At 38.8% G+C, this 19,826-nt stretch overlaps 1 protein-coding gene across 30 annotated transcripts in view; it reads left to right on the forward strand.

The window, feature by feature from the left end:
* The window catches only part of LOC111928629 (integrator complex subunit 6-like), a 50,785-nt gene that overhangs the window by 18,036 nt on the left and 12,923 nt on the right, over window positions 1–19,826 (forward strand). For all 30 annotated transcript variants that reach the window (XR_015276543.1, XR_015276541.1, XR_015276546.1 and 27 more), the window contains 7 exons: window positions 11,210–11,359; window positions 11,730–11,819; window positions 12,142–12,325; window positions 13,148–13,276; window positions 15,155–15,318; window positions 16,396–16,548; window positions 18,137–18,269. Coding sequence is in view for 11 of the 30 variants with exons in the window: in XM_086851072.1 (XP_086707198.1) it covers window positions 11,210–11,359; window positions 11,730–11,819; window positions 12,142–12,325; window positions 13,148–13,276; window positions 15,155–15,318; window positions 16,396–16,548; window positions 18,137–18,269 (1,003 nt within the window). In the remaining 19 variants the exon portion in view is untranslated. The remainder of the gene's footprint in view (window positions 1–11,209; window positions 11,360–11,729; window positions 11,820–12,141; window positions 12,326–13,147; window positions 13,277–15,154; window positions 15,319–16,395; window positions 16,549–18,136; window positions 18,270–19,826) is intronic.

Raw genomic sequence — 19,826 nt, forward strand, 5'->3', positions numbered from 1 at the left:
GCTTTATCACTTAAATCTGACTGAAGTATGTGCACAAAAAAGTTCCTTTATTTTAATTAGGCTTTTATTTTGAAACTGGATAAGTAAGGCCACAGACAGAAGGCTCTTGTTGGTGCAAGTGGTAGGTTTGTGTTTTACATATTGTAGTGCATGTCTCAAAATCTGGAAACATCTAAAAAAATTTATTTTATGAAAATCTTAGGAATCATCAGTTGGCATCCCTGCAGGAAGAAAGGAAGTACTATAGCCCCTTTTAGCTTGTAAAGGTACTAAACTGATTCCTATAGAGAGTGTCCTTTAAAAAGCACATTCCCATTCCTGAGAAACGTCATATAGGGTAGTGTAAAACATGTTGAAATGCTTTTAAACTTGCATAAGCATGCTGTCTTACTTCTTTGTGTCCTGGTTGTGAGTTGTAGTGAGCATCCTCTTCCAGGAACTGGTGTAATCAGGACAGAACATTATAATGAGGAATTTTGTGAAAAGTAATGTACATTTTGCTTTAAAAAAACAACAAAGCGGTAATAATCAAGGTGATTCATTCTTCTAAAAGGAATAGTTCTGTGCCTTCTGAAATGGAGGTATTTTGTAAAAAAATCAAATTCACGCAAGAACTTAAAAGTGGTGGTTAAATTTTTGAAAGGAATTGATTTAAATGGAAGGACAGTTCAGGAATTAACTTCTTGATGGATATGAGGGACCGGATTCTGCTTAGCTGTCCTTTTTATTATTATAATTTTGAAGTAGTTAAGTACTTGAACTTGTGCTTTCACCTGCTGCCTGTCTTCACAGAGGGGCGAGTATGTGTCGCTAGGTTAATTCTTCATGAAAATATTTTAACTGGTTCTGCTCCTAAAGGAGTCTGCAAAGTAAAAGCTTGTTTTTTCATATGAGGTGGGTTTCTGCTTTGTACTGTACAATAGATTAGATGCCAGAGGCCTTGAATGGAAGCCATCATGTGTTCTTCATAGCCACTATAGCAATTTATATTTTCATCTTTTTATTTGGTTCTTTATTTGGGCTTGGACACATTCAAAGATGTAAGCCCTTAAGACTACAGGATAAACTAGACAAAAGTAGATATGTTTGCATTAAGAGGCTTAACTCATCCTCAGTGCAAAGGTCACTTTTATTTTAAAAATAGAAGCTTAAAATGTGGAATCAAACACTTGAGTTGGGTCTCCGTAGGGAGATGTTCTGTAAGGAGGAAGGTGCTTTGTGAAGTTTGTGGTTCCTGCCACATGGAGTCTTTATCGTCTGCCTCTTCCCCTTTTGTGCTGTTATTATTTGAGTTTCACTTAGGATGTTTTTGAAAGATGTCTTTTTTGTTGGTATATTTTTGTTGGTAAGAGGGCCTGAGCCTTGTCCCCTGGCTGTGTGGTGTGGCTAGAAATAAGCACAAAGTACATCAGTGAGACCTTGAGAATGGGCATTTGTTCTTTTTAAATTTGATGAGAACTAATGTAGTATTAAGTGCTGCTTGACTCACATTTTAACAGTGGAAAAAGGTAATTAAGATTGCAGACACTTCTACCTTGTTCACCCTTGCATATTTTATAACAGCTTGCCAGGAGGATCTGTGATTTGCAGCGCTGGTGCAACAATGCAACAAAGATGTTTTGAGCTTGCTGTGATCTAGAAAAGATGTAACTTAGAGCTGTCTCCTACTGTGTTCTCATACCTCAGGCAGCTGGGATCCAGTGGGAAAAAGCACATTCTGTACCGTGTGACCTGTGTTCTGGAGCTGAGTGCTTTTGGAGGGGGGAGGAATGCAACTCAAAGGGGCCTGTCAGAAGGTCCCAGATGGCTTCAGCCTTAGTGATTCTCTTCACTGTCTGTATTTTGGATGCCTGTATCCTTGATTTTATTTAATAACATAGGCAACAAAAAATCCCAAACAAAAACCACCACCAAAACCCCCACCCAAAACCAACCAACCAACCAATAAAACAAAGCCAATGGAAAGAACAGCTGGTGCTGTTCTGAATTTTAAATGCAGATTGTTACTTAAGTAATGCACTTTTATAGATCGAGTCTTGAATTTTTTTCTTCTTTCTTAAACTTCATTCTTACAGTGCACCTCTTAATGTAACTCTTGTGCTTTTACACCCCCCCCAAAATATAGCAGGCAATAGTTGAAAGGAATTTTTTTGCTTTGTATTTTTTCTGGCTATTTTCAGAATGCTTAGAAAATACATAGCAATCAATTTCGGCTGTAAGCAGCATGTTCTAGGATCGAGGTTTTAGGAATGTGCCAAGAAAAAAGTACATTCTTGTAAAGAGACTTACTGTGCAGATCAGAATCTGTAGTTGCCCATAGACTTGTATTGATTTGTATATTCACTCTGCAGAGCATTGAAAAAACAAAACTTTTGGTGTAAGAACTGAGATTGACAAGGATCTCTGAAACTTGACCTGCTTATTGTGAGATAAGTAAACAAGTCTTGTTTTATTTTTAAATAGCTATTATTTTTATTGTTATAAATTTCTATCTCACAATTTACCCAGTTATGATTCTTTCCTTGTGTATCTGCAAATTTAAGGATAAGCAGCACTAGATTTGTTAAATGTAATTCTAGACTAGAAGAAACTAACAGTTCAGAACACCTTAATTCTTCTTTTTAAAGATAAGGCGATTGTTGATTTGTCTGTGTTCTCACAGATGCTTTTAAAATCTTAAATGTGTGAAATAGTATTTAAAAAAGCAAGAATCTTGGTAAGATGGTTATTGTTGAGCAATTAATTGGACAGGAAACAAAGATCTACAGTGTGTTTAAGCTGATGTTGCCATGCTCTGCTTCTGAGTGAGTATAATGCATTAGCACTGGTCTTCATAGCTTGTTAATGGTTCAGCCAGTGAGTTTTGATTAAAAAAAAAAAAGTTAAGCTCTGCTTTGTGGGAGAATGTGCATCTGTTGAGGCAGAACACTTGGTGCCTTTAGCTGCTGCCAGGCCTCCCAATGGTGCTCCCAGGCTGGGATGTGGTGGGACCTGAGGGCTGCATTGCAGCCATGTGCCCTGCTCTCAGAGGGCCTAGCCTGGGGAGCCTTCTCTAACCAAAAGAGCTTAAGCTCAGGTAGTTACTTTTGCAAATGACTCTTGTATTAAAAAGAAATCCAGTCATGCCATCATCTGAAATAAAAATCTAACCGATAGTAATGCTTCCAGGGCCACCAGTGTATTTTTGGCTGTATCAGGGTGAAGTTATTTGCTAGGCTGGCTAGTTGATATTTCAGTGCGTATATGAATTTAGTGATCATCTAAAGTATTTTTTTTCTTCAGCAGTGGCTTGAACAGCATTTCAGACATGAAGTGAGGAAAGCTGGTGATTAGACGAGTCTTATAGATTTATCTTCTTGAATTTTGAAGTAAATTTGCAATACCTGTAGCACTTTGGTGTACTGCTCTAGTTCTGTGATGTGCTTTTGGAAGGAGGGAGGAAGGAATGTGGCAGTTTGCAAAATAAACATAAATCATATTGTGTTGTTTCAGCTCTGGGCTGTAAAGCTAGAGTATCATCAGTAATGCTTTTCCACTTGATTTCCAAAAATGTGCAGTGAGGAATCCCCTCGTGTTGATAGCACCTACTCTGTAACCTCTTAGCTGTTGCCTTTATTCCTTGTGACTTCTCCAGCCATGCTGAGAATAGGAAGGGACCAGGAGAAGGACAGTGCTGGGGCTGACTGGTATTGAAAGCATATTGGATAGGTTGAAAGAGCAACAGGCACAGTGAATTGCTGAAAATCTTTGATTGAAACATCCGCATTTCAGCAGTTGCCCTCTCTACAGTGTTTGGATAAGATGCACCTGTAATGGTATTTCTGAAATGACTGCTATGCTGCTGAACAGGAGTGTGGAGCCTCTTGTTATGCTTACTGTGCTAAGGCTGCAAACTGTGACTACTTCCGTGTTCCCTCTCCATTAAGCTGTTGTGTGAAATGTAGCTTGTTCTGGTTCAGCTGTGTACTGAAATATCCTGGCTTCTCGAGTGTTCCTCAGAAGTAGGTGCTTTTTTAACTGGATAGTGTTTTTCTAGTTAAATAAGAATGCTTTTTGGAACAGGGTGATACCATGATCTCTTTGGTATTTATACTTTCCTTTCTTCATGTGTTTCCTTTTATCCTTGTACAGGAAAAAGTGCAGTGAGAGTAACTGTCAAAATACATGAAATACTGTTGACCAAAAAGCTAAATCCAGAGATGGATTGAAGCAGGAGCAGCAGGTAATAAATAAAAAGGTAGCATAGGCTTTTTTCTTTCTGCTTGGCATTGATTATTATCCCTTGGTTCCAAGCAGTTTTCAGCTTTGAGTTGTTCATACAGCATCTGCATTTTGCCTTCCTGTAGGAGAAGGTGCTGCTTCTCTCTAAATGCTGAACAAAAGGCTCCAGTACTCGTTTTGTAACTGGATCTTAAGAATCTCTCTGCTAGTGTTTTGCAGAGGTGCTGTGCTTAAAGATTATTTGAGTTGTTCTTAACATAAACATCTTGAATTCTTCTTGAAGGAAAAGCGTTTCTATGTCCTATTTAATGGTGGAGTCATCTTGAAAGGACAGTGATCCGCATGGTGTAGTTTGACTGAGCTTTGGGTTTTAATTTTAAGGTTTCATGGAGAAATACTTCTTCCTATACAAGATTAAATAGTTTTCTGTGTAGCTGACTGCCTGTAATAAAAACTGGCACTTACACACTGTGCTAGAATGCAGTTCACATTCATTAATGTGCTTTGGAAAACCAACTGGTTTGCTCTGTCTTTAGAAATTTAGTCTGATGGGTGCATGTAATGAGTTCACCTTAGAAATGTACAACTGAAGGGGATCTTCAGGACATCTCAGTTGACACTGCAGCCCTTCCTTGGAGTACAGGGCCTGGGTTGCTTTGAGGGGAAGTGAAACTGGAGGATGCTCCCCAAGCACTGAGTGGGGAGTGTCCAGGAGGGGCCACAGTGTGGCTGTTGTGTCCCAGGGGACAGCTGCCCTGTCTGTGTGCACTGCCCACGGGCCTGGAGGTGCACAATACCTTCCCTGCACTGTTTCCAGCTGTGTAGGGTGAGGGGAGGAGAGATTCTGTGTCACCAAGCAAGGTACATAGTGTGTCCCAGAGAAAAAGGAACAACTGTGATGCCTGGAGCTGGATGGGGAGATAGAGGAGTGTGCAAAATGACAGCTTTCTGCTAAAAATCTGGTGTCAGAGTGTACCAGCTGTGTGGGATCAAAGAAATCATCTACTCCAGTGTCTTCTTTATGTAAGGTATGTTTTTTTCTGAAGATGTTTTAAAACAGTTTATGCTTCTCTGGTCTCCTGGAAACAAACTTCTGTGATATTTTATTTGACTGGAATTGTAAGTGCTTTTTAAAAAACTAAATTTTCAGAAAGTCCCCACTGGATTTAAAGGAGCACTTTTCAAACTTCAGCTTGAGTGCTCTACAAAAGCAACAGAAGTAACTTTACAGGAAGAAACAATTAACTTACTATTCACAATACTTAACACTGACCTGGTGCTCACTAGCTCTGATGTGAGGGAGGACCAAGTGATGCTTCTGTAGACTCTCTTCACTGTACTTGAATGCTCTGTTGGATTATCAAGGGAGTCATTTAAACCTGTGAATTGGTTACCTGCTAAAATACTCCTGAGATGAGAACTGAGAAGGAGGGCGTTTGTTAGGCAGGTGTCAGAGCAGACAGCAGTGTGCACCTGCTGGAGCAGCCATCGAGCCCTGGCTGCTCCATGCGTTCAGCACCGCCCCAGTGATAAGCTGATTTCAGACCTGTGTGCCCGTATCGTTCTGTGCTGGAGCTGTGCTGATCTCAGATACAAGAGGTGGGTGCTGTGCTGCTCTCCTGTGCCAAGAACAAAAAAGAATTGATCTTGGCAGTGTCTTTGCTATGGGCTGTTAAATGCTGTGCAGTGGCAGGACTGGTGTGTTGCACAGAACAAACAAGAGAGTAGAAGTGCTGAAATGAGAGGAGGGTTTTGCAGCCAAAGGTGCAGAAAACCTGAGAGCTCTGTTGCCTCAAAAATGGTGTTCATAAGTATTTGGAGGGGACTTGATATCTGTGTTTCTTAGAGCTGTTTTTCTGCCCCATTTGCACAAGCATTGGTGAAAATGAAATTAGTAGGTGATTAGTAGGTCATGTGATTTTGAATTATTCTAGAAGTAAAAAATAATGTTAAAAAATGTTAAATAAAAATATATTTGGTGTTCGTAGTGTAGCCATTGCCTTTCTTCTCTTGAGTGCTATTTATAGCTAGCAAATCTTTGAACAACAAATCAAACACGTGGGGGTAGTGTGGGCATTGGCTGCTCTGCACTGACAAGCAGCCTTTCCTTGTCCTTCATGGGCAGGGGGACATATGGTGGCAGCACCTCTCCCTCTCCCTATTTGCTGAATTTCATTGTGGCAGAACTGGGGTGACCGAGACTGTCTTGGCTTTGCTTCCTATCCTAAAGTTGCCAACGCTCAGGCAGGAAAGCTTAAGGCTACATAGGAGGTTATTATTCCATGGTGCAGAACCCATTGAGCAGTATTGGAGATCCTTTGGCATTTAGGAAGCAGCCCCTTGCATTGTAGGGTATCCAAAAGAACAATTCACTTTGTACAAAAGAAACACCTGCTTGACTTTGGCTCAGACATGAGCAGGTCTGAGTTGTGATCATGTGTACAGTCACCAGTGAACAGAAAGTTAATTTAAAAATGAATCATTCTGGTAATCTGGGAGGCAAAATGCTCTGCTGGTTTCACTGTCTTCCTATGGTACTTGGAAATTCCATAGCAGGAGAGGTTTGAGATTTCAACAGCTGGATTTTTTTTCTTACCTTACTTTTTCCAAATGATTGCCACTGACAAGCTTGGATACCACAGGCATGTTGTCTTAAGGTAGTCTGTTTTCCCAAGATGGGTGCGTTTAATAATAGCTTGAATTATTAAGAAACTTAAGTACTTCAAACAAGTTGTAATATCTGAAATGCAGTTGTTTTTTCTAGGGAAATATTAGCAGAACTCTTAAAAATCTGTGTGTTTGACTAAATACAGAGTACTTACTGTAACACAGGCTGTTGTGATTGGCATGCAGGATTGCAAATTGTCTTCTTGGTAGATTATTTTTAGTAATGTTGCAATTTTTGAAATAGATCTGAAAGTATTCCAGTGAACAATAAACTATGCAGTTCAGTCTTACAGCATTGCTTATTAGAAGTTCCAAAGATGAAGACTTGGAGCCTAAAAAGCACCACATCCCTGGACTTCCTGAAGCTGGTGAAACTGGGAGCTGCTTTGGACCTGGAATTTTTGTGTTCTAATGCCCAGCCTTTGCCTCTGCCCCCTTTTTTACCAGCTGACCAAGCTGTGTCAAGAAATATTTGGAACAAATAAAAGAAAAAAAGCACAGTACCAATCAAAGCCAGAACAAACCAACAATGAACCAATAAAAAAATGACAATAAGATCAGTAAACCTGACAGATAAGCCAATGTGTATGAGATTTCAAGATGTGTATTACACATATTCAAAACTTGGTACTGTTTTACTTGTAAGTCGATATTGTCCCCTTGTATGTGAAAAAGGTTGGGTGGAGTGGTTTGTTTTTGTTTTTCAACTGCCACTACAGCATTTCATAAGATTTTCTTTCTAGTCTATTGCAGCTAAATACCTTCTGTGTTTCTCCTGTCTTGAAGGTCTTTTTAAGCTACTGACTCTGACCAAGATTTTCTTTTGCTGCTCAACTCTGTTCTTTTGATGTTCAATTAGTCCTGATTCTGCTTAGTCTAAATAAGGCCTCCTTTTCTTCACTGGATTTTTCACCTTGGTGTTTGAATTCTCGTTAATCTGAGCCCTTCTCCTGCCGAAATATGCTGTTTTGACCTTACCTGCTTCTGTAGTGATGTGGTGAAATATAGAGCAGGGCATGGATTTGTCTGAAAATTGAGTCACCAGAGAAAAATGTTACTTTTTAAGTATGTTATTTCTTGTTAGCATGATTTGCTCTCAGAGGCTAAAGGCAGGAGCTGGAAGGTGATGTGATTTCAAACCTCTGGGTGGTTTGTAGGATGGTATCCAGAGCTTGTAGAAGGCCAAATGACAATGCTTTTTTGCCTGTTCTTGGCATAAGCAAAGAGGGTGAGATTTTTTAGTACTTGTTTTTTTCCTAGCTAACTTTCAAAGTCTTTTGGTATGTGTTTTGAGTCTAACATTATTTGTTCATATAAATTATCAATGGAAAGGCCAGTAACATACTGGCAAGGTAAAGGCTGCTCAGATTGCTATTAATAAATTCTGGGCATAAAAGTGACTAAGTTGGAATGTAATATTGAAGATTAGAAGAAACTAGTCTCACTGTTCAAATTGGTTCATAAACAACTGAAATAACTAATGTTCAGTTCTGACTTCTTAGTTACTGACCTGCAGAGGATATGTACTTTTGTGGAATATGTTTGTGTTTGGTCCTTCAAGGCTGTGGGGTTTTGGCTGGGTTTTTTTTGGTCATTAGTGTTTCTCCTGGCAAATAGATCCAGTGGTTTTTTTTTTATATAAGTAGCATTAGTGGCAGTATTTTGAATTTAGGAAGGATTATTATTTAATCATTTTAACATGGAACTCATTGTGCATTTGCTTGGTGTTGGGTACTTGAATCTGTTTTGCTCTAAGAATGTTCCTACTGTATATATGGAAAGGAGAATATGCAGACTTCTTTGGGGCTGGAGTTTCTGTCCCTGAAATACATGTTTCATTATATACATTGGCTTAAGTCTTTCTGGAGAAAAACATTTTACAGAAATACACATTCTTGTCATTCATTCAAGTGTTTTTGATTCAATAATCTTTTTTTTTTTAGGGAGGGTAATGTAAAGAATGTAGTACATTAACTAATCAGACTTGTATTTAGAGCTGGATATGGAAATCTAGCTTTTGCTACTCTTGTTCTCATTATGAGAAATTCTTCCATTTTACTCTGTTTATTAAAAAGGTACAGTTCTCTTTGGCTTTATCTTTAAAGATCCTGTGAGAGCTGTAAGATGAAAAATAGTTTTCTTGGACAGTCAACCATTGGTGATTAGCTGCTGCTTGTACCTTCAGCTTCCCTACTTCTGCCTAGGGAAATGGTACACGTTTCATTTTGCAGGCAGTTGACCACACTTCAGTGAGATCAAACAAGAGAGCTGGAAGCTGAGCAAACATTTTCACAATGGGAAAATAGCAGAATCTCCAAATATCAGTAAAGACTCTTACTGTTTATTTTTTAAAGAAAACTCTTAAATTTATTGGCGTTCAAATCAACAAATGTAGACAGGGAATAGTGTTTCCTTTGTAAATTATTTGTTCCCCTCTACCTTGTGCTTTCGTAACAATGTAACACAAGTGGTCTTTGCTGGAAAACACTTTCTGAAATCCAGCCTGGCTGTTCCCAAGGACATTGATGGACTCATTGAGGGGTGGTTTTGCCAGACAAAAGGGAGCAGTCACACCTACATTTATGGGTCCATAGAATTCAGACAAAGCAATTTTGGTAACTGTTCACTTAAAATTGTTGGAGAAAATATTTTTTAGGATAGGACAAATCATCTTGTTGGGATTTGGTGCTATTTCATGCTGAAAAAATATGATTAACTAAGTCATTTGTACTCCAAAACAGTGACTCTATGCTTGCATTTCATTTTTGCCTTGAGCTGAGTGGGAGGTGCTGTGGCTCTGCTGATGAGGTGCTGTATTTTAAGTTGTGGTTGTGTGTGAATGTTGATGGTGTTTTATTCAGTTACCTGGTTCTTTGGAGCTTCCAGGGCAGTTTAAACATGAAGCTGAACCAGTCTTGGGGAAAGTCTGTTCTTTCTTTTCCCCATTGCAGAGTTTGCTCTCTTGTATCCCTTGCATTAATCTCAAGCTTGACAAACTGGTTAAGGGAGCTAAACTTGACCAAAATACTTCTGTTGTATCATCTTATAGTAATTCTCCATTCTGCAAAGAAACCCACCCAGCTTAGATTTGTCAACTCAGCAGAAGTACTGATCAATACATGTCCTTTCTACTCAATTTTATATTTTTGTACGTGTTCTAAACATGTTTATCCTAAGACCATTTACAGAGCCCTCAGTGTGTACTAAAGATCGGCAGTGGGATAGAGCTGCTTAAAAAAGCACAGGAAAATCCTGTCCTCTCATGTTCCTGCACAGCTTGGCACAGCCAGCAGGCGGTGGCTGCTGAGCCCAGTGAACAGGGAGGAGAACCTGCTTCACCTGGAGGATGTGTTGCTTAGAGGTTGTCCCAGCAAAAGTCAGGCTGTGTGAAATGATCCTCTCCCATGTCTGCGTAGCTGGGATTCCTGGTGGAGCATGGGATGATAGTGAGCCTGGGTAAATAACTGCTGGCTTGATGCAGGAGTGGCTTGGAGAGTACAGTGTAATAGCAAGGCTGGGAGTTCTGGGAATATCCAGGACTTCCAAGATTTGGTTGTTTTAGCTGAGGCATTTTTAAATCCTGTACCAATTCCCTATGAGCTGGTCTTTTCTAAAATAGCTTCCCAGTTGTGCAGCAAACCACTTCTAAGGGAAGGGTATGTGAATCACACCTGTTAGGTCTGCTTACCAGAGGGTCCAAAGTGCTTGGTTGGACTGATCCTTCCTTGTCACTTGCTGTTCCTTTGATCCCTAGGCTTTGTCAGCAAAAACTTTTTTAAAGACCTCCAAAATTTTAAGCTGTTACACTGAGACACTAAACAGTGATTTGATTCTTACATAGGGTGTTTGCAGCCGCTCCTTTCTTTCCTTCCAGACTTAATTTATGAAAGAAAAGACAAAAAGGGAATGGGTATATGCCAGAAGAGGCAGTGACATTATGCTGCTTTTATCTTGGTTTTACCTTTGGCAGCTGCATTTCTGATTTCCAAACTTGGCAGTTTCTCCCAAAAAAATATTCACGTACTAAATCCAAATACTTCAATTAACTGCATCATCTCTACAGCAATTTTCATGGTACTGCAAAGTTTTTCCAGTTCTTGGCAGTGTGTGTGTTTCTTGAATCTCTCATTGTAGGTGTAACCATGTTTCACATCAAGTTGTGGATACCTGGATTAGGTGTGTGCAGCATGTAAATGGTGCAGTGCATCCGTTAATCAGGAATATAATTAATTTTTGTTGGGAAGAGAGATAAATGCCAACTTGCAGTTGATTGCAGTTTGCTACTAGAATAACTAATAAGCTTTTTTGTTTTATGTAACAGGCTGGATGGAAGGAAAACCATGCAACATTCATGAATGAACTGAAAAACCTTCAGGCTTCAGGACTGACAACCCTTGGTCAGGCACTCAGGTCATCGTTTGACTTGTTAAATCTCAATAGATTAGTGTCTGGAATAGACAATTATGGACAGGTAACAAATCTATTTACAGTCTTCTGTCTTTTATATTTCTGTGTTTCTTTAAATTATAGTTGGTGAAGGATTTTGGTGGTTTGAGTTTGTTTTTGTATTTAACTGTGTAGGAGCTTGAAAAGACCCTGGAAAATGCTGGCATTGTTTTCCTTACTGAAGTACAAAGAAGCAGAGTATAAATGCCCCAACTGTAGACACACAGGAGTAGCCCATCTTGAGTAGCTCTGTGTGGTTCCAGACCTATTAAAATAATTACAAGATTATTTTGAAAGATTGCTTATCTTACTGTTTATTTTATAATGACAAAAATACAAGCCTCTAAGCCAGTGTGTTGAGGTTGCTCTTAGCATTCTTGTGCTTTTGTCTGTAGGGAAGGAATCCGTTCTTTTTGGAGCCATCTATTTTGATTACTATCACGGACGGAAACAAACTGACAAATACAGCTGGAGTCCAAGAGGAGGTAAACTTGAATTAAGTTCTGTCAAGTTATGATTGTGCAAGTTGGAGCTATGCTGAGATGAATATTAATTGGTTTTTTTCCTTCTAATTGTACTTCTTCATCATTGACCTGTTTTTATAGAGAATAGAAACCAGCTATCCTGTTGCTGCCCAGCCCCTAAATTCAATTCATAGTCTGTAAGGGTTTTGAGATGAGAATGTCAGATAAATTAGTGGGTTGGAGAGAAATGGGGTCATTTACAGATAAATGAATGAATTTGGATATGATGTTTTTAGCTGGTTTGTCAAATAGTTGAAAACGTTCTTAAATCTTTTTTTACCAGCTTCATCTTCCGTTGAATTCTCCTTTGCCTGGAAGTGAACTAACCAAAGAACCATTCCGTTGGGATCAAAGGCTGTTTGCTCTGGTACTGCGTTTGCCAGGAGCTGCATCTGCTGAACCAGAGCAGCTTGGGAGTGTGCCTACTGATGAATCTGCTATCACACAGATGTGTGAGGTTACAGGAGGTAACTGGATGCTTTTTTGCTTAGCTTCACATTTGGCATTTGCCTTGAAATATTTATTTTCCTTTAATTCACCTTCACCTCTTCCTGTTTTCTCCGTCTGAATTACTCTGTGTCCATGTGAATCCATGTGGTGCTTTCTTGGATTCCAGTAGCACAGGAGAACTTTAAAATAAAGCAGTATTCCTATTTCAGATATAGATGTGAGAGCATTTTCTAAATATAATAGGAGGTTTTGGAAAATTTCTTCGGTTATTCTCAATGTTGGCCTTGCTCATCATGAGGGTATTTTTTATTTTTATTTTTTTATTTAAGTGTTGAATTGAGCAGGGCTGCTATTAGTGAAATGTTAATTCTGCTGCAGGGCTGATAAGCTAAATTTAATCTTAAAATATTAATTCTGGAGGCTATTGCTTGATATGTTGATTAGATTTTTTTTTTTAATTGGTGCTTGGAGAAATTGTTGTGTGGGAGTAGGAGGTTTGGGTAGACAAAAGCAGATAGATTACATAGTGTTGGTAAAATCAGGCCTTCCTAAGGGCCTCTATAAACTTGGCCTTGGTCCAGCCTGATAAAGCTTTAATGGCCTCTTCTTAGCAACAAGTGAAATCTCAGCAGGTTGTGGGGTTTTGGTGCTTTTTCTTAGTTCTATTGAATTTGCAAAGTACTTTGCCTTTTACATAAACTTGTACAGAGTTTGTTGCTGTTATTTTGGATAAAATTACAAGCCTTGGCAATGTGACTTAGGTAATAAAACATCTTCCTTAATTAAGATTACTCAAAATTTGGTTTTCTCTTTCCCCATGTAATTTCTTTCTTGCATAGGTCGTTCATACTGCGTTCGGACACAAAGAATGTTGAATCAGTGTTTAGAATCTTTAGTTCAAAAAGTCCAAAGTGGAGTTGTTATTAACTTTGAGAAGTCAGGACCAGACCCAGCTCCTATTGGAGAAGGTACAGTGATTGTTGAGTTTTTTTCCCTGCTCCTAATGTTTAAGACAAAATGTTTGTTTGTTTGTATGTAGATGTCCTTAAGTGTCTTCCATGCCCTTCCTGCCAGCTTTTCCCTGTAGTGTACAGGATGCATCTTTTACGAGTGTTAGTTTGATCCTTGCTAAGTTAAATGATGCCTTATGTCTGCACATGCTTGTATGGATCATCTACTGCTGGCTATCTCTGTGTCACTCCTTTTACCTCTTTTTGGATGGCTGAGGAAAGTGTATGTTTGCAGGAAGCATTTAAGTTTGAATTACAGTATCAAGACTGTACTTAAAATAATTAAATATAGCAGTAGTGTATTTAAGCACTTAAGCATCTCTAAAACATCTCAATGCTTAACTTTCTGTATGTTTTCATTCTGCTAATTGATCACAGAACAGTAAGTTTCAGGTGAGCATTCTTAGCTGTGAGTGAAAAACTGTAAAGAACAAGGAATTATTTGCTCCCTGTTAGTCAAGTGCATAAGAGGAAAGTGCACTCCAAATGTGAAGCAGATCTTCAGATTTGGAGAAGTTCATGGCTTAAAGGAAGAGGAAAGGGCTGACCAGCACCAGTTTAGGAAGTTAGGATCCTGGAGTATCAGAAAACATAACAGCTTTTAGCATCACCTGAACATTCTAGCAAGGCCAGCTTTATTCCTGCCTTCATTGTGGAATCAGCTTTTTCTGTGTTTGTTTTCTCCTTTTGCTTATTTAAAGAAGGATTTCCTATAATATAACGCCGTGCTGGACAGCACAGCAGCAAATTCCCATGTCTCTGGTGGCCCGGGTGTTCTCTCCTGTGTGGCAAAACAAGTGGTGAAATTTGTGGTTTTTTTCTTTTTCTTTTTGTTTTTTTGTTTTGTTTTGTTTTACTTCATTTTTGTCACATTTGAATGGTGATGGACTGTGGTATATAGAATGTATAAAAATGTCAAGACATTTCATCTCTATAGGAATTGAGAAAGTCCTAAACTGGAGAGAAATATGATAGGATTTACCCAAGCTATAAAAAATCACTTTTTATAATGCAGAGAAACTAAACTGATGTGTCACTGAAACATGGTTTCCACAGTATTACTGGCCAGTTCTCTAAAGCAAGGAAAACTAGTAATGTAAAATCTTTTTTGAATAAGGAAGATTGCTTAAGTGGGTGATCTCTGCTGTGCTGTTTGCTTTGAAGAGCAATCTTTGAAAACTACTGGTTACATCTGTAGTGCTACAAAGTTCTTTGTCCTCAGCACCCTGGGGTGTCTGTGCTGGTGCACTGCAGTAGACTGGCAGGGAATGCTGGTCTTTGCAGCAGGCTGTGGGGTTTAAGTGGTCTGTGAATTGTTGTAATTTAAAATATGGCAAAAGCTGCGTCCTGCAAGATGGATCCAACTTCTCCAAGAAACTTTGCTCCTCTTATGGTTTCCATTAGTGGCAGCATCAATCAGTGAGCATTGCAGCCTGTGTAGAAATGAAAATGCCAATTCTCAGCCTTTCCAGGTGCAGCAGAGCCAGCAGCAGTGGCTTGGTGCTGCCTGTGGGAGCTGTGTCAGACACTGAGCTTAAGCAAATACATTTTCCATAATAAGTGAGTATGCCTTACTGCACTCACTGTGAAATGGCTGTGCCACAGGAACAGAAGGGAGATCAGGGCAAATATTGTAATTGTTTCTCAGATGATTCTGTGATACACCTGGATGCATAGGTTATTTCAGCCTCTGACGTAAAGATCTGTATGTCTTTGGAACAAGAGTAATGAAATGCCCTACTGGCTGCTAATACAGAAATTTTGCTAGCAGATGAATGCATGCATGTAGCTTCTCATTTTCTTTTTGTTTGTTATTTTGCTTTGTTTAAATTTTAGATGGACTTGTTGATTCATCCAGGCCCATCAATTCATTTGCTTCTCAGCCGTGGCATAGTTGTCATAAACTCATTTATGTACGGCCTAACCCTAAAACGGGTGTTCCTGTGGGGCATTGGCCAATCCCAGAATCTTTTTGGCCTGATCAGAATTCACCAACACTGGTAAGTGAAAAAAGAACTGAAAAAAGGATTCTACGCTAATAGTTAAACAGACTGAAAATAGATAATGGATTTACCTGGTAGTTTTTACTTAATTTATAATATGATGTGACTTCTCTTTAAAAGGTTAAAACTGTTTTTAACAGAGTGGTATAATGTAATGTGGATAATGTAACCTGTGACATTTCTTGTATCCAGAAAGTTCACTTCCAAGTATATGGTTAGTTAATTTGCTGAATGGTTTTTAAAGGTTATAAAGTGGAACTGTTAGTTATTTCATGTACCACAAATCATAGTGAGCCTATTAAATTTTAATCAAAGCTTTATAAAATTAATTTACATGGAAAACTGAGTATTTGTTTTTGAAAGAAGATCAACCATGGGTTTTTTCCTTAGTATTACTTCATGTGTGGACTCTTCTTTCACTAGAAGGAAGAATTAAAACTGAAACAGAAGAGCTACTCCCTGCAGAAAATGAGGAGAAAACAGTATTAATTTCCCCTTTTCTTACTGTAATGATCATACATTTAGCATGCCTTACTAGCCTTTCTAAACATCTCTCTTTTGTTAGGCATGTTCTGTTCCTGCACTTTGCAAGTGCACAAGGTACTGTCTGTCCATTCCCCTTGCTCCCACCTTCTGATTAAAGAGGGGGGAAAAAAAAAAGAGATTTGTAGAGAATTCTTTGGGAGATTCTTTGTGAGTTGAGTGCCATCTCACATCTGTTTCTCTGTGAACTTCAAGGTGTAAAGAAGAGTTGAAGTTTCCTTTAAACCTGTCTGTGTTGTTGTAGCTTGATTGACATGAAGACTTTTAAATATAAATAGTGGCATATTAACCATGTTTTTCTCTTAGTGGGAAGAATGTATCTGTGTGAACATTTTTTTTTCAGTTAGAAAAATAGTTAATCTATGTTCTGTTATGGGAGCTTGTATTTTATTCTCTTCAAAGGAATATTGTGGAAACTGAGTGTTATAAGACTTATAGGATGCTGAAATACCTGCTTATGGATGCTTTTAAGAGAATTGGTTTGTTTTCCATAAATATGTGAAAACTGATACCCTTTTCCCCCCCTTTCAGCCTCCACGCACAGCCCACCCCGTGGTGAGGTTCTCCTGTGTGGATTGTGAGCCCATGGTCATAGACAAGCTTCCTTTTGACAAGTATGAGCTTGAGCCTTCACCCCTCACCCAGTACATCTTGGAACGAAAGTCTCCCCATACCTGCTGGCAGGTACTTGCCCTTTATTTGATTCCAGAAATGTAATGGGTAATCTGAGGTACTTGAGTCTTTGCAAGCCTGGAGAATTGGGGTCTGGTTCAAACTCTGCAGCAGATGAGAAGAAACATGTCAAGGTTTCACTTACCTCCTTTCTAAGAGAATTATCAGGAGTTAGAATTGAGTGTTCCCTCCACAGGCTTTGTAATCTCATTTAATTCTCTTTCTAGGTCCATCTCATTTTGCTAAGAAATATGCCCCCCAGGTTCCATTTTTGGCTAAATTGAAATTCTCTACAGGCTTCCAATTTGCTTACAGGGAAAATCCAGCACTAGTTTCCATCATGTTACCTAATGAACAGCTGCAAATCATTTTCACTAGATGGTTGAAGCTGCTAATGGGAATTGAATGGAAGCTGTTGATCCTGTTGACTACATTGGCCTTGAAGAGGTCAAAGTTCTGTTGCTGAAATCCTTGGTTGCATGCTCCTTTCATAATTTTTTTATAAGTTTCTGTATCCTCTGTAAAATCAGGCTTCCTTTTTGGTGGTGATCGTTTAAATATTAGCCTAATGTATACACAAGGAGTATGCTTAGTATGATGCTTTAGCTGGAAAGGTGAATTTGGAGGTGTTTCTGTTTTTGTACCCTAGTAAGTATTATAACTTAGTTGAAAATATGACATGCATATTCAGAATAAAAATTAATTAAAAAAACAAACTAATTTCAAAAATGGCCTTTAAACATTCATAGGTACATTATTTGCCTGAGTTACTAAAATTACTCTGCTGTTTTTCAAAAACTGCTTTTCTTCTTCCAGCTACACATCAGACCCTTAAAAATCAGAGAAATAGGTTCATTGTCATAGAAACCGTGTAACAAACCCGGTTCCTTATGCCCTGAAAAAACAGAGGAAAACCACTTGCTATTTGCTGCAAGGTTTATTTTTTCTAGGAAAACTATTTTTGACTTAGATGTGGGTTATTTTGCTTGCCTTAGTCAAGAACATCTACCATTTTTATCCTGTTGAAATATTGTTTACGTGTATTGCTTTTCAGGGTTAAGACCCTCATATATATGCACTTAAAAAAGTAAAGTCAATTTTAATAATGTTGGCACTGGGCATAATCAAGATACTTCTTGAGTGGTTGTTTGTTTTGTTTAATTTCTATGCTTAAAAACATTTTACATTTCTTTTTATCAGTGTTGTAAACATTAGTTGTACTATTTTTGAGTCAGAAGACTGATTTCAAATAGCTTGTTTATTTAATATTCCTTCAACAGATGTCCCCTAACCTATTTTAGATAATTTCAAAAACTCTTCAGGGCATCAATTCACAGTAGTTTCAGTAAAGCAGTAAAAATTATGCTTGTGAAGAGCATTTCCACACTTACTAGGTGTACACTAAATGTTGCATGTCTCAGTTTTGTGACTGGAGATTGTGAGTCCATACTAACCCTGATGTGTTCAGATTTGTCTGTGCTTGGTAATTTACTGTCTTAATTCAGTTGGATTCAGATTGATTTGCATTTTTAAATGCCCCATGCTTGATATTCTTCACATTCTTCATTCTAATACAGTGATCTCTCTTATTCTTTGCCAGGTATTTGTGAGTAGCAGTGGAAAATACAGCGAACTTGGCCACCCGTTTGGGTATTTAAAAGCAAGCACTACTTTAACCTGTGTAAACCTCTTTGTGATGCCTTACAACTACCCTGTTTTACTTCCATTGTTAGGTAGGTAACACATCTGCATTAGACTGCCAGTGCAGCTGCTTCAGAGTAAAAAAAAAAAGCAAAACAATAATGGTTGGTGTTCTGCCTTAGTTTGAGACATTATAAAATAATGGAGATCAGAGAGTAGAGAATGTTGCAAACTCTTTTAACGTACTTTGGGAGGAGAGGATTTTCATACCCCCTCTCCCTTTTTTTCTCTCCAGCAGAGGAGGAGAGCTACCTGCTTCCAGTGCATGTTTGATGCTGTTCACCTCCTAGACACGTAGCCTCTTCCTTAACCTGGAGTAAGCTTCAACCTCCATTCTTTTCCCTCATTTAGGGTGTGGTGTATCCAGGTTTTGCAGTTGCTCTTGTAGCAGCTTATTTTTTACTGGAAGATGAGATGCAGTGTTTGTCACGGGTGTTGGGAAGAGGGAATTCCCTAATGCAGTTTAGAGCAGTAAGAAGGAATTGAGCAGTGAAACAGCCTGCATTTCTTTCCTGCCCAAAGGACCTGGTTTTGTTTTTGTTTTTTACTCCCACAATGAAATTGTTTTCTAAGGAAAGATGATATGAAAAGGTGCTGTGTAACTTCCACAGTAATTGTGGTTGGTAGGGATCTGGCATAAAGGTAACGGCAGAGAGGAGTTTCCAGGGTGCCACTAACCCTTTCAGTTGCAGATGCTGTAAGGCTTTTTTGTTCTCGTCTTGTGGGTGTGTTTAGTGATCCAGAAGAACAGTGACCAAGACAATTGAGTCATACTGTCTTACACAGGATTTTTCTATTCCGTTACAGGAAAAAAATACCACAACATAATTCAGGAATGCTTTTTCATAATCCTGGTCATAACCAAAAAGGAATAAACTTGTGCTTGCTGATAATGTGTCTTTTATAGTTATCTATGTAGCCTGACAATTGTCTCAAAGTTTGCAAGGAGGATGAGATTTTTGGCGACTTTGTGATTCCTGAAATACTGCAGCAGATCCCCTATCTGAATAGCCATCAGTGATCCTGAATTAACTTCCCTGTTCATTTTGATGTTGACATTTGCAGTTCTGCTGCGTCTTTGCAGTTCTGCTGTGTCTTCCCTGGTAGCTCTTGTCTTCCCCCTGCCTTTTTTTTACAGGGGTGTAAAGCTCTTCCTTCTCTTTGACAAAAGGCACTTTTAAGTGTGTGTAGTGCTATTCTGCAGCTTACTCACCTGGTAATCCATTTCTTGTATTTCTGAAGGCTCTTCAAGGGAAAATGCAGAACTTCCACATTGCCTAAGTTGTAAAGCGGATGTTTTCTTGAAGGCACAAATCCCATGCATTCCATGTTGTTCAGACAAACACATGCAGTGTTACCTTCAGATTTCCTTCCAGGACCTTGTTTATCCTTGGTCTCTAAGGCATGGTAGAATTAAGTTCTGTGGAATATACCTTCAACACAAAAGTAGATCTGGGCCCTTTTCTACTTAGCAGTACAGAAAACGAGTGAGATGATAAGCAGGATACCTGGTAAATTATTTGCAGATGTTTTTAGCAATACTGACTCTGTATTTGGCTCTGTAGGTAGGTAGGAACACTCCTGTGTCT

The sequence above is a fragment of the Cyanistes caeruleus genome, chromosome 14 (genome assembly GCF_971803275.1).
Source record: "Cyanistes caeruleus chromosome 14, bCyaCae1.hap1.1, whole genome shotgun sequence".
NCBI classification, from domain to species: domain Eukaryota; kingdom Metazoa; phylum Chordata; class Aves; order Passeriformes; family Paridae; genus Cyanistes; species Cyanistes caeruleus.